A 14685-nucleotide genomic window follows, 5' to 3' on the forward strand; every position below is an offset into this window, starting at 1 on the left:
AATGTTACTTTTCACTTTGCCAGAGGGAGCATCTCAATCTTTCACACGTTTGTTTTCCATCTACTGCATATTGTCGTATACACCATTGACATGACTTGTAGGGAAAAAAGGTATCTAAGCCATACCCACACATGGACACATTCAATTCCTCAATTCAAATACAAATGTATTGACTTAATATAGCCACCCGATGGAGCCAGAGTTACTATTGAGCAAATACATTAGGGAGTATTTGTTTTAATAGTTGATTAAAGCATCATCAGTAGGCCTCTGCAAAAGCCTTCCTGAAGAGGCTTCCATGTTGTTACTGGCTGGTTGGTCTGAGTTTCTGTGGTGTGTCACTGTGTCTATGATTATGTATACCGTAATTGAGCTGAAAGGTTGTGTTAAGAGTCTAAACATCTATTTCTTCTTTTTAATCTGTAGGTGATCCCTGTGAACCAGGCTGGAGCACCTATTGGAGAGATCCCCTTCACTCGCACTGGCCTGCTGGGCTTCGTAGGACCGGTGGGGGAGACACACACACACACACACGCACACGCACACACACACACAAAATATCGTTCTGCTCTACCAGGGGATAACATTGTTATATTGCGTGGGCGGGCGTGGCTCAGGGGTAGAGCGGGGCGTCCAATGATCGAAGGGTTGATGGTTCGAATCCCGCTCAAGCCCATGTCCATCCCATTGCCGTTGTGTCCCTGGGCAAGACACTTAACCTACTTGCCTCGTATGAATGTGTATGCATGTGAATGAATGTTGGTGGTGGTCGGAGGGGCCATAGGCGATGATTATTCGCCACGCTTCCGTGAGTCTGCCTCAGGGCAGCTCTGGCTGCAATTGTAGCTTACCACCACCGGTATGACTGTGTATGAATGAATAATGGACTCTGTGAAGCGCTCTGGGTCAGTGAAGAGCGCTATATAAATCCAATCCATTATTATTACTGTAACCTCCCTCCCTCTTTTGCAGAATCGGTGGCAAAGCATTACATAAGACTATACAAATTCAAAGAACACTTTTGGACAACTGGCACTAATGGACGTAGGCTTAGGGCGCGTTCACACCTACCCCTTGGTCCACTTTAAGTGGACCATGGTCCCTTTAGATCAATAGTCCGTTTTGTTTGTACAGGTGTGAACACAAACCGAACTATTTTGAGGACCAAACAACCGAACCATGGTCCTCTTGAAAAGTTGGGACTCGGTTAGTTTCAAAGTGGACCATGGTGCGTTTGCTGTTGGTGTGAACGCGATCGAACTTTATATAGTACCTAATCTAGAGCAAATTAGTGACAGACACCTAGTGGCGGCTGGCGTGCGACCCAACTTGACAGCGCCAAGTGACAGCTTGCGCGCGACCCAACTCAAATGAATGACAGGCGCGCGGACAGTCTCTCTTCCAGTCTCTCTCTCTCTCTCTCTCTCTCTCTCTCTCTCTCTCTCTCTCTCTCTCTCCTCTCTCTCTCTCCTCTCTCTAGACTCGCGCCGCGCGCGGACAGTCTCTCTCTTCCTCTCTTCCTCTCTCTACTCTAGACTCGCGCCACGCGCGGACAGTCTCTCTCCTCTCTCTCTCTCTCTCTCTCTCTCTCTCTCTCTCTCTCTCTCTCTCTCTCTCTCTCTCTCTCTCTCTCTCTCTCTCTCTCTCTCTACTCTCTCTACTCTCTAGTCGACTTGCTCTGTGCTCGTAATAGTATATCTCTCTCATTGCGCTGTCGCCGGCAACTGTTTACGTTTGTGAGTGCTATAGTCCAATAGATGAACGACTTGGCGACTGTATGTCCTTTGTTTACAAATTAGATCCGCACCAAAAAGGGTAGTGTGAACGCAGACCAAAATCAAACAATGTATAATTTTCACATTTGGTCCACCAGAAAGTCCGGACTATCCACAGACTTTCAGGTGTGACCACGCCCTTAAACAAGGACACACAGTGGCATAGATTCTCAACATAGATTGATGTTACGCAACATGTCCTTGAGCTCTTTCTCTCCCTCTCCTCCAAATCACAGAATAGCCAACAGCGAACACGGTTAGTGTTATCTTTCCATGAGTTGTGAAAGTCACAGGGTTGTACTGGACTGAGTGACATCAAGACAGAGTCACAGGGTTGTTATGTTTATTTGTTTATTTGTTTATTGTTATTTGCACTTACAAACATACATTTTGTAATAAAATAAGTAAAAGAAGAACAGTTCAAATGTGCAGGAAAGGTCAAAAAGCCCAAGGGCTTATAAGCGACCTCCCCTCTTAAACCTATATAGGATAACTACACAGAACCCCCCCCCCCCCCCACACACACACACATTATGCACAAACACACATGCGCATATCCCTCTCTCATACACACAGATGCATACAATACAGCATTATACAACAATTATAATGGTGGAAAAAAAGACTAAGACTTAAATGTATTTAAAGTGGAACATGTTTTTGTTAGATTTTGTATATCATTCCACATCACTGCACCTTGATAAACAAATAAGAATTTGGCAACAGAGGTCCTACAGAAAGGAATGCGTAAGTCATTATTTCTTCTTGTGAGATGTGGATGATAATGATAATTAAACTCAAAATAACTTTGAAAGAAGTTAGGTAAAGATGAAGGAAGACCAATTACTTTATACATAAGAACCCCTGTTTGGTACTTGTTGACCTCATAAATTGTGAGTAGTTGCAGTTGTTTAAATAATGGTTTGGTTGGGGCTAAATAAGAAGAGTTGGTTGCAATTCTTACAAAGGATTTCTGAGATCTATTGATTGCTTGTAAGTAAGACGGTAAGTGTTGGCCCAAACACAGAGTGACATCAAGACAGAGTCACAGGGTTGTTCTGAGGTTTATTGAGGTCACAGGGATATATATTCATCACAAATAAAAGCAGAAGGCAAATACAGACTAAAGAACAAGGTGTGCGTCTCTGTACCCTGTGGTCAGCGGTTTGAGATGGTGACTCTGTTGAAGAGTAAGAAGAGCAGAAGTGACTTGTGGTTAACTGCCACGCAGCAAAGCTAGACGTTGTCACGGTGAGGACGGAGAAGTGCCGTATGAGAGCTCACATGGTTCAAAAGGTCACAGAGTATAAGACCGATATCTTACTATCTATGTGTGTACAGTATGGGACGACTCCTGTCGCCATTCGTTCCATGAGCTTCACGGAGTTTGAGGAAGTACAGAGAAGTACCTACTCTCCGGTGGAAGAATGTGAAAAGAGCGCTCTATTGAGTTATTAAGTTATGTACAAATAACTCTGTATAGTCAAAGCCGTGCCTCCAAGAGGTTAACTGTAGAAAGAACATGTTTCTGAGTGGAGGGGACCTTAGACATTAGAAGAAGAAATAATGTCAACATCTACCTTGCTTCTGAACGCGTGATTCTGACACTTCAGAAATGTTGTATGTTGAATAACAATTTGCTTGGTATCTTTTTTTCCCACACCATAAATGTTCAATAGACCAGTGAAAATGTCTTAGCAGCATGCCATCCCTACACCTTTACCCACATTGAGAATTCAAGTATCTACTCTATGTACACCCCACCCCCCTTCTCCCCTCTCATCTTTCTCTTTTTCCACCTAAACAGTTCTCCAAAAATGTGTTTCACCCAAACACAACACTTCTTACCTTACACAATCTTGTTATAACTAAGATATTTGCTGAAAAAAAAAAACGATTGTTTTTTTCATGCATAAATCACTAGATGTATCAACTTATAATACGTGTTTCGTAGCAGTTAGCATTTCCCGGATGACGGTGTGGCCAGCTGGGCAACAGAGACCATGATGACACGTGTTTCTGAGTGGAGGGGACCTCCACTTTCTATTCTACTACTTGTGTTCCACTCTATAGAGTGTCCGTTCTTAACACCGGACAACACTGTCCTCTCAGGAGGACGACCACATTTGACATTTTGTATTTATTCGTACATGGAATTGTTACAGTCCAACAGTGTCTTCAATACATATAGTTCACTTAATATGATCCACTAAATTCCATGGCCGAAAGGAACGGGAAGAAGAAAACTCGTATTGTACCTGCCCCTACACACGTGTACAGTACACTGATAGACTATTCATAGCGCAATGTTTGTCAAACCAAACAGCCGATCTGGCTGAGTTTTTCTTTTTGTTGTGTTCTGTGTTGGCTGAACACCTCGTGTCCGCTTCCTCCCCAGGGCAGCCTGGTGTTTGTCGTGGGGAAGAACGAGGGCCTGCTGATGGTGAGCGGCCGGCGGCACAATGCGGACGACCTGGTGGCCACCGCGCTGGCAGTGGAGCCCGTCAAGACGGTGTACAGGGGCAGGTGAGGAACTCTCACCTTCACTTTCAATTAAATTGAGAATGTTTATTTATTTTAATGTTTTTTGAGTTGAGAAGGTTGTCATATTCCAACTAAGAATGTATCCTCTTTGGTGCGGCTGGGTAGTGTAGTTCCCGGGAGCGGTACCTCCATCTTGGTCGGTCGTCCCTATGAACACAATCGGCAGGGTTCGCGGGTGGGAAGCTGGTGGGGTATGAGTCCTGGTTGTTGCAATAGCGACACCCACTGGTCAGTCATGCTGCCTGTTCAGCAGGGAGGGATCTGGGGGAGCTCTGCATGTGTGGTGCTCTCCCAGTGAAACTCCTAGCTGTCTGGTAGAAAGAAGCAGCTGGCGACTCCACATGTATTAGCGGAGGCATGTGGTTGTTACACCCTGCCCAGACTGACAGTAGGGCGGCGAGGCATGTGGTTGTCTACACCCTGCCCAGACTGACAGTAGGGCGGCGAGGCATGTGGTTGTCTACACCCTGCCCAGACTGACAGTAGGGCGGCGCAACGACCAGGAGGGAATTGGCATAATGACTAATTTGGGGGATGGGAGAAAACGGAAATAGGCCAAACATTTTTAATAAATTGTAGTTTCTCTTTGACATTTTATTGAAAATGAATTGAGCCCTGGTCTGCTGTACACGTGCATGTCTGTCCACAGAAGTGTGTGTGTGTGTGTGTGTGTGTGTGTGTTATTGTGCTTACTCCCCTCTCATCCCACCATGCAGGATTGCTGTGTTCTCAGTGACTGTGTTCTATGACGAGCGGATAGTGATTGTAGCGGAGCAGAGGCCAGATGCCAGTGAGGAGGACAGCTTCCAGTGGATGAGCCGAGTGCTACAGGTAGATCACCCCCCCCCACCCCCCCGGATATATCCATCCCTTATCTAACATTGATCTCTCCATACATTTTACATTTAATACATAGTTGCAATGTCAGTTGTTTTTGCTCATGTAACAAGGTTGAAACCACGCAATAGTAGCCCCTTGGTGTAAACTCACTTCTAAGTTAAATACTCTCCCCTTGGTGTAAACTCACTCTTCTTAGTTAAATACTCTCCCCTTGGTGTAAACTCACTCTTCTAAGTTAAATACTCTCCCCTTGGTGTAAACTCACTCTTCTTAGTTAAATACTCTCCCCTTGGTGTAAACTCACTTAGTTAAATACTCTCCCCTTGGTGTAAACTCACTTAGTTAAATACTCTCCCCTTGGTGTAAACTCACTTAGTTAAATACTCTCCCCTTGGTGTAAACTCACTTAGTTAAATACTCTCTCCTTGGTGTAAACTCACTCTTCTAAGTTAAATACTCTCCCCTTGGTGTAAACTCACTCTTCTAAGTTAAATACTCTCCCCTTGGTGTAAACTCACTCTTCTAAGTTAAATACTCTCCCCTTGGTGTAAACTCACTTCTAAGTTAAATACCCTCCCCTTGGTGTAAACTCACTCTTCTAAGTTAAATACTCTCCCCTTGGTGTAAACTCACTCTTCTAAGTTAAATACTCTCCCCTTGGTGTAAACTCACTCTTCTAAGTTAAATACTCTCCCCTTGGTGTAAACTCACTCTTCTTAGTTAAATACTCTCCCCTTGGTGTAAACTCACTCTTCTTAGTTAAATACTCTCCCCTTGGTGTAAACTCACTTAGTTAAATACTCTCCCCTTGGTGTAAACTCACTTAGTTAAATACTCTCCCCTTGGTGTAAACTCACTTAGTTAAATACTCTCCCCTTGGTGTAAACTCACTTAGTTAAATACTCTCTCCTTGGTGTAAACTCACTCTTCTAAGTTAAATACTCTCCCCTTGGTGTAAACTCACTCTTCTAAGTTAAATACTCTCCCCTTGGTGTAAACTCACTCTTCTAAGTTAAATACTCTCCCCTTGGTGTAAACTCACTTCTAAGTTAAATACCCTCCCCTTGGTGTAAACTCACTCTTCTAAGTTAAATACTCTCCCCTTGGTGTAAACTCACTCTTCTAAGTTAAATACTCTCCCCTTGGTGTAAACTCACTCTTCTAAGTTAAATACTCTCCCCTTGGTGTAAACTCACTCTTCTTAGTTAAATACTCTCCCCTTGGTGTAAACTCACTCTTCTTAGTTAAATACTCTCCCCTTGGTGTAAACTCACTTAGTTAAATACTCTCCCCTTGGTGTAAACTCACTTAGTTAAATACTCTCCCCTTGGTGTAAACTCACTTAGTTAAATACTCTCCCCTTGGTGTAAACTCACTTAGTTAAATACTCTCTCCTTGGTGTAAACTCACTCTTCTAAGTTAAATACTCTCCCCTTGGTGTAAACTCACTCTTCTAAGTTAAATACTCTCCCCTTGGTGTAAACTCACTCTTCTAAGTTAAATACTCTCCCCTTGGTGTAAACTCACTTCTAAGTTAAATACCCTCCCCTTGGTGTAAACTCACTCTTCTAAGTTAAATACTCTCCCCTTGGTGTAAACTCACTCTTCTTAGTTAAATACTCTCCCCTTGGTGTAAACTCACTCTTCTAAGTTAAATACTCTCCCCTTGGTGTAAACTCACTCTTCTAAGTTAAATACCCTCCCCTTGGTGTAAACTCACTTAGTTAAATACTCTCCCCTTGGTGTAAACTCACTTAGTTAAATACTCTCTCCTTGGTGTAAACTCACTTAGTTAAATACTCTCCCCTTGGTGTAAACTCACTTAGTTAAATACTCTCTCCTTGGTGTAAACTCACTCTTCTAAGTTAAATACTCTCCCCTTGGTGTAAACTCACTTAGTTAAATACTCTCTCCTTGGTGTAAACTCACTTAGTTAAATACTCTCTCCTTGGTGTAAACTCACTTAGTTAAATACTCTCCCCTTGGTGTAAACTCACTTAGTTAAATACTCTCCCCTTGGTGTAAACTCACTTAGTTAAATACTCTCTCCTTGGTGTAAACTCACTCTTCTAAGTTAAATACTCTCCCCTTGGTGTAAACTCACTTAGTTAAATACTCTCCCCTTGGTGTAAACTCACTTAGTTAAATACTCTCTCCTTGGTGTAAACTCACTCTTCTAAGTTAAATACTCTCCCCTTGGTGTAAACTCACTTAGTTAAATACTCTCCCCTTGGTGTAAACTCACTTAGTTAAATACTCTCTCCTTGGTGTAAACTCACTCTTCTAAGTTAAATACTCTCCCCTTGGTGTAAACTCACTCTTCTAAGTTAAATACTCTCCCCTTGGTGTAAACTCACTCTTCTAAGTTAAATACTCTCTCCTTGGTGTAAACTCACTTCTAAGTTAAATACTCTCTCCTTGGTGTAAACTCACTCTTCTAAGTTAAATACTCTCCCCTTGGTGTAAACTCACTTAGTTAAATACTCTCCCCTTGGTGTAAACTCACTTAGTTAAATACTCTCTCCTTGGTGTAAACTCACTCTTCTAAGTTAAATACTCTCCCCTTGGTGTAAACTCACTCTTCTAAGTTAAATACTCTCCCCTTGGTGTAAACTCACTCTTCTAAGTTAAATACTCTCTCCTTGGTGTAAACTCACTTCTAAGTTAAATACCCTCTCCTTGGTGTAAACTCACTCTTCTAAGTTAAATACTCTCCCCTTGGTGTAAACTCACTCTTCTAAGTTAAATACTCTCCCCTTGGTGTAAACTCACTCTTCTTAGTTAAATACTCTCCCCTTGGTGTAAACTCACTCTTCTAAGTTAAATACTCTCCCCTTGGTGTAAACTCACTCTTCTAAGTTAAATACCCTCCCCTTGGTGTAAACTCACTCTTCTAAGTTAAATACCCTCCCCTTGGTGTAAACTCACTCTTCTAAGTTAAATACCCTCCCCTTGGTGTAAACTCACTCTTCTAAGTTAAATACCCTCCCCTTGGTGTAAACTCACTCTTCTAAGTTAAATACTCTCCCCTTGGTGTAAACTCACTCTTCTAAGTTAAATACCCTCCCCTTGGTGTAAACTCACTCTTCTAAGTTAAATACTCTCCCCTTGGTGTAAACTCACTCTTCTTAGTTAAATACTCTCCCCTTGGTGTAAACTCACTCTTCTAAGTTAAATACTCTCCCCTTGGTGTAAACTCACTCTTCTTAGTTAAATACTCTCTCCTTGGTGTAAACTCACTCTTCTAAGTTAAATACTCTCCCCTTGGTGTAAACTCACTCTTCTAAGTTAAATACCCTCCCCTTGGTGTAAACTCACTCTTCTAAGTTAAATACCCTCCCCTTGGTGTAAACTCACTCTTCTAAGTTAAATACTCTCCCCTTGGTGTAAACTCACTCTTCTAAGTTAAATACCCTCCCCTTGGTGTAAACTCACTCTTCTAAGTTAAATACCCTCCCCTTGGTGTAAACTCACTCTTCTAAGTTAAATACTCTCCCCTTGGTGTAAACTCACTCTTCTAAGTTAAATACCCTCCCCTTGGTGTAAACTCACTCTTCTAAGTTAAATACTCTCCCCTTGGTGTAAACTCACTCTTCTTAGTTAAATACTCTCCCCTTGGTGTAAACTCACTCTTCTAAGTTAAATACTCTCCCCTTGGTGTAAACTCACTCTTCTTAGTTAAATACTCTCTCCTTGGTGTAAACTCACTTCTAAGTTAAATACCCTCCCCTTGGTGTAAACTCACTCTTCTAAGTTAAATACCCTCCCCTTGGTGTAAACTCACTCTTCTAAGTTAAATACTCTTCCCTTGGTGTAAACTCACTTAGTTAAATACCCTCCCCTTGGTGTAAACTCACTCTTCTAAGTTAAATACTCTCCCCTTGGTGTAAACTCACTCTTCTAAGTTAAATACCCTCCCCTTGGTGTAAACTCACTCTTCTAAGTTAAATACCCTCCCCTTGGTGTAAACTCACTCTTCTAAGTTAAATACCCTCCCCTTGGTGTAAACTCACTCTTCTAAGTTAAATACCCTCCCCTTGGTGTAAACTCACTCTTCTAAGTTAAATACCCTCCCCTTGGTGTAAACTCACTCTTCTAAGTTAAATACTCTCCCCTTGGTGTAAACTCACTCTTCTAAGTTAAATACCCTCCCCTTGGTGTAAACTCACTCTTCTAAGTTAAATACTCTCCCCTTGGTGTAAACTCACTCTTCTAAGTTAAATACCCTCCCCTTGGTGTAAACTCACTCTTCTAAGTTAAATACCCTCCCCTTGGTGTAAACTCACTCTTCTAAGTTAAATACCCTCCCCTTGGTGTAAACTCACTCTTCTAAGTTAAATACTCTCCCCTTGGTGTAAACTCACTCTTCTAAGTTAAATACCCTCCCCTTGGTGTAAACTCACTCTTCTAAGTTAAATACTCTCCCCTTGGTGTAAACTCACTCTTCTAAGTTAAATACTCTCCCCTTGGTGTAAACTCACTCTTCTAAGTTAAATACTCTCCCCTTGGTGTAAACTCACTCTTCTAAGTTAAATACTCTCCCCTTGGTGTAAACTCACTCTTCTTAGTTAAATACTCTCTCCTTGGTGTAAACTCACTCTTCTAAGTTAAATACTCTCCCCTTGGTGTAAACTCACTCTTCTAAGTTAAATACTCTCCCCTTGGTGTAAACTCACTCTTCTAAGTTAAATACCCTCCCCTTGGTGTAAACTCACTCTTCTAAGTTAAATACTCTCTCCTTGGTGTAAACTCACTCTTCTAAGTTAAATACCCTCCCCTTGGTGTAAACTCACTCTTCTAAGTTAAATACCCTCCCCTTGGTGTAAACTCACTCTTCTAAGTTAAATACTCTCCCCTTGGTGTAAACTCACTCTTCTAAGTTAAATACTCTCCCCTTGGTGTAAACTCACTCTTCTAAGTTAAATACTCTTCCCTTGGTGTAAACTCACTCTTCTAAGTTAAATACCCTCCCCTTGGTGTAAACTCACTCTTCTAAGTTAAATACTCTCCCCTTGGTGTAAACTCACTCTTCTAAGTTAAATACTCTCCCCTTGGTGTAAACTCACTCTTCTAAGTTAAATACTCTCCCCTTGGTGTAAACTCACTCTTCTTAGTTAAATACTCTCCCCTTGGTGTAAACTCACTCTTCTAAGTTAAATACCCTCCCCTTGGTGTAAACTCACTCTTCTAAGTTAAATACTCTCCCCTTGGTGTAAACTCACTCTTCTTAGTTAAATACTCTCTCCTTGGTGTAAACTCACTCTTCTAAGTTAAATACTCTCCCCTTGGTGTAAACTCACTTCTAAGTTAAATACCCTCCCCTTGGTGTAAACTCACTCTTCTAAGTTAAATACCCTCCCCTTGGTGTAAACTCACTCTTCTAAGTTAAATACTCTCCCCTTGGTGTAAACTCACTTCTAAGTTAAATACTCTCCCCTTGGTGTAAACTCACTCTTCTAAGTTAAATACCCTCCCCTTGGTGTAAACTCACTCTTCTAAGTTAAATACTCTCCCCTTGGTGTAAACTCACTTAGTTAAATACCCTCCCCTTGGTGTAAACTCACTCTTCTAAGTTAAATACCCTCCCCTTGGTGTAAACTCACTCTTCTAAGTTAAATACCCTCCCCTTGGTGTAAACTCACTCTTCTAAGTTAAATACCCTCCCCTTGGTGTAAACTCACTCTTCTAAGTTAAATACCCTCCCCTTGGTGTAAACTCACTCTTCTAAGTTAAATACCCTCCCCTTGGTGTAAACTCACTCTTCTAAGTTAAATACTCTCCCCTTGGTGTAAACTCACTCTTCTAAGTTAAATACTCTCCCCTTGGTGTAAACTCACTCTTCTAAGTTAAATACTCTCCCCTTGGTGTAAACTCACTCTTCTAAGTTAAATACTCTCCCCTTGGTGTAAACTCACTCTTCTAAGTTAAATACTCTCCCCTTGGTGTAAACTCACTCTTCTAAGTTAAATACTCTCCCCTTGGTGTAAACTCACTCTTCTAAGTTAAATACTCTCCCCTTGGTGTAAACTCACTCTTCTAAGTTAAATACCCTCCCCTTGGTGTAAACTCACTCTTCTAAGTTAAATACCCTCCCCTTGGTGTAAACTCACTCTTCTAAGTTAAATACCCTCCCCTTGGTGTAAACTCACTCTTCTAAGTTAAATACCCTCCCCTTGGTGTAAACTCACTCTTCTAAGTTAAATACCCTCCCCTTGGTGTAAACTCACTCTTCTAAGTTAAATACCCTCCCCTTGGTGTAAACTCACTCTTCTAAGTTAAATACCCTCCCCTTGGTGTAAACTCACTCTTCTAAGTTAAATACCCTCCCCTTGGTGTAAACTCACTCTTCTAAGTTAAATACCCTCCCCTTGGTGTAAACTCACTCTTCTAAGTTAAATACCCTCCCCTTGGTGTAAACTCACTCTTCTAAGTTAAATACCCTCCCCTTGGTGTAAACTCACTCTTCTAAGTTAAATACCCTCCCCTTCACCACCTGAATGGGATCCTTTTCAGGTAGCGGAATGGATAAGACTGTACACTTAGATTAGATTAGATTTAACTCTGGGTCGCATGGTGCTGGTGAGCAGAGGGTTTGTGGTTTCAGGCTATCGAGAGGACAGGTGCAGAGGACGGGTGCAGAGAGCAAAATGCTCGCCAGTATCTTGTGACCACCTGGTTATACTCTCACAAAGAGAGACAAAAACAACACAACTCGAATAATATAAAAGGCAATATAGATATTTTATTTGTATTCTCAATTTATATATATTTTTATTTCTGCCTTCCCCTTTATTATTATTATTATTATTATTATTATTATTATTATTATTATTATTATTATTATTATTATTATTATTATTATTATTATTATTATTATTATTATTATCATCATATATTGTTCTAGTTGTGTTGTATTTGTTCTTGCATGTACAGTATGACGTACTTGGCAGTAGAGCTCACTCTGACTCTGAGTTCACGGTGTGTTTTCCTGCGCAGGCCATCGACAGCATCCACCAGGTCGGCCTGTACTGCCTGGCGCTCGTCCCGGCCAACACCCTTCCAAAGACGCCCCTGGGAGGCATCCACATCTGTGAGACCAAGCAGAGCTTCCTGGAGGGCAACCTGCACCCCTGCAACATCCTCATGTGTCCCCACACCTGCGTCACCAACCTGCCCAAGCCACGGCAGAAACAGCCAGGTAGGTCTGCTGATCCTCTGCTCGATAGGCGGCAACGTTGGTCACGTGAAAGTGATCGGTCACTTGACTGGTTAATCAATAGGTCAATTTAAGCAATAGAACGATCAAACGGATCGTTTAATTTTCCATCTAATCAGTTCTTAAAATCCAGAGATCGATCTTTTACTCTATGCCCTTTTTCGGTGGATGTGTGAAGATTTTTGATAAATGTTATTTCTAGTTGCGCCTCTTGTCCTGCAGATGTCTGTAGTTTGCCTTGTGCTGAGTTTCTGCTGAACTGCTATGGAAAGTTTGGAAACTCAGTTGACCAAATGACATCTTTTGACAACAATGGCAGGCGCTGGGCCCCTGAAACCGGTGTCATCAATATTCTCGGCCCTACTAACGAACTTGAATGGATCAACGTGATTGTAAAGTTAGTCCAGTTAGATTTTTCCATCCCTGACCCTGCTCCTCCTGTCTGCACAGTGGGTGTGGGTCCGGCTTCCATCATGGTGGGGAACCTGGTCGCCGGGAAGAGGATCGCCCAGGCTGCAGGCAGAGAGCTGGGCGTGATCGAGGACCAGGAGCTGATCAGGAAGGTACAGCCACACAGACCACTAATTAACTGCCCACAGAAAATGACCAGAATGGATACGGCCCTCATCAGCACTATGAGATATTAGAACACTTGTGTATGAATGCCTTTTTTTTTTATTTGATTTGAAATCAAATCAGCCTTTCCAGCTGTTCAGTTTGTATTGGCTTGAAACGGTGTCTTCTATATCTGTGATTCTATATCTTATTATGCCTGGATGTCATCACAAGATGCATTACATTACATTATACAGGGTGCGTTAAGCAACTGAGCGCACACAGTGAGAATGCTCATCCTGAGCGAATTTTTTTAACATTCTGCTCTATCTGAGCGCTGAGCAACTGCCACCTAGCAGGGAGGGAACGATGTAAAAGCATCTGTGCGGCATCCATTTCTTCCGTATACTGAGCCTAGCCAGAACATTTTCAGCAACGCTCCAAGCTGCTCAGAGTGAGCGGAACTGAGCAACGTGTTAAGTGAGCCACTCCATTACTTAACGCGCCCACTGTATTATGTGAATGCACCAAACGGCATACTGCACCTCATCTGTATGCAACCTGCTACTAATAATCTTAAAGGAACACGCCAACATTTTGGTAAATTAGCTTATCGTCTTCTCCAGAGAGAGACAAGATACCAGTTTCCTCTCTCTGCGTTCAGTAGAAGGCTATCTGACTGCATGTTAGCCTAGCTTTAGCACAATGAATGGAAGCGGACATGGCCGGTTAGCCTAGGCATTGTCCAACTAACACCGCTCCCGAAGGCTAACTGGTCATGTCTGCACAACACAATTGTGATGTCAAACGAGTCTCTTGGTGTGCACCTCTGCTGTGTGTGTGTGTTTGCTCCCATGCTCCCATGCCTACTGTAGCATGGCTTGATCGGTGGTTAGTGCAGCTCATCTGCATGACAGACCTACGGGTTACCGTCTGCCGTCGCAGTTTTACTGGTCAGTGCTGCCCCACCGAAAAGTACTGTGTGTAGGTGGTGTGTGCAGAAAATGTCACTTTATTTGTGTATTTCTTACTGTGCCGCCAACTGTTGAACTTCCCCTCTGCTGTCGTGTGGTGTTCCCGACTGTGTCCCGGTGTCTCTCCGGTGTCTTGGCTCGTTCCCTGGCTCTACTCTGGAGCTCTGCCGATGATTGTCTTTATTCTAAATGACACTATCCATGTGATATAAAGACACTGTTTGGCTGGTTGAGGAGCAGTGATGTATTCAGTGATGTATTCAGTATATTAAAGATATCCATTGGAGTTTTCCCAAGGAAAGATGGATTCAAGATGGAATATAGCAGCAAGCTAGCTGCAAGTCACTCAGACAAGGTTGTCATTGTTTGAATGACGTGTAGCTACAGTAGCTCGCTAGGCTCTGAAGGTGAATCCATCTTGCTTGTTGCTATCTATAGACCAATAAATGAAAATAGCAAAGGCTTGTTTTATTCCCATCAAAGAGAGGAACATACACTTGGTTAGTGGATCAAAGAGAGGACCATACACTTGGTTAGTGGATCAAAGAGAGGACCATACACTTGGTTAGTGGATCAAAGAGAGGACCATACACTTGGTTAGTGGATATTTAAGTCTACCTGGTGAGCCTGATTTGCTGACTGACACTCCTCTCTGTTCCTCCTCAGCACCAGTTCTTGTCAGAAGCCCTGCAGTGGAGAGCTCAGACTGACCCTGACCATGTCCTGTATGTGCTGCTTAACGCTAAGGTAGAACACACACACACACACACGCACACACACA

At 42.4% G+C, this 14685-nt stretch overlaps 1 protein-coding gene across 1 annotated transcript in view; it reads left to right on the forward strand.

Annotated features, from left to right (window-relative positions):
- Positions 1-14685, forward strand: part of dip2ba (disco-interacting protein 2 homolog Ba) — a 119765-nt gene that overhangs the window by 90102 nt on the left and 14978 nt on the right. Inside the window, 6 exon segments of the mRNA XM_084333912.1 lie at positions 427-507; positions 4174-4301; positions 5036-5150; positions 12156-12357; positions 12826-12938; positions 14571-14651. Of these exon segments, the coding sequence (XP_084190038.1) occupies positions 427-507; positions 4174-4301; positions 5036-5150; positions 12156-12357; positions 12826-12938; positions 14571-14651 (720 nt within the window).

The sequence above is a fragment of the Notolepis coatsorum genome (genome assembly GCF_963971535.1).
Source record: "Notolepis coatsorum genome assembly, chromosome: 17".
NCBI classification, from domain to species: domain Eukaryota; kingdom Metazoa; phylum Chordata; class Actinopteri; order Aulopiformes; family Paralepididae; genus Notolepis; species Notolepis coatsorum.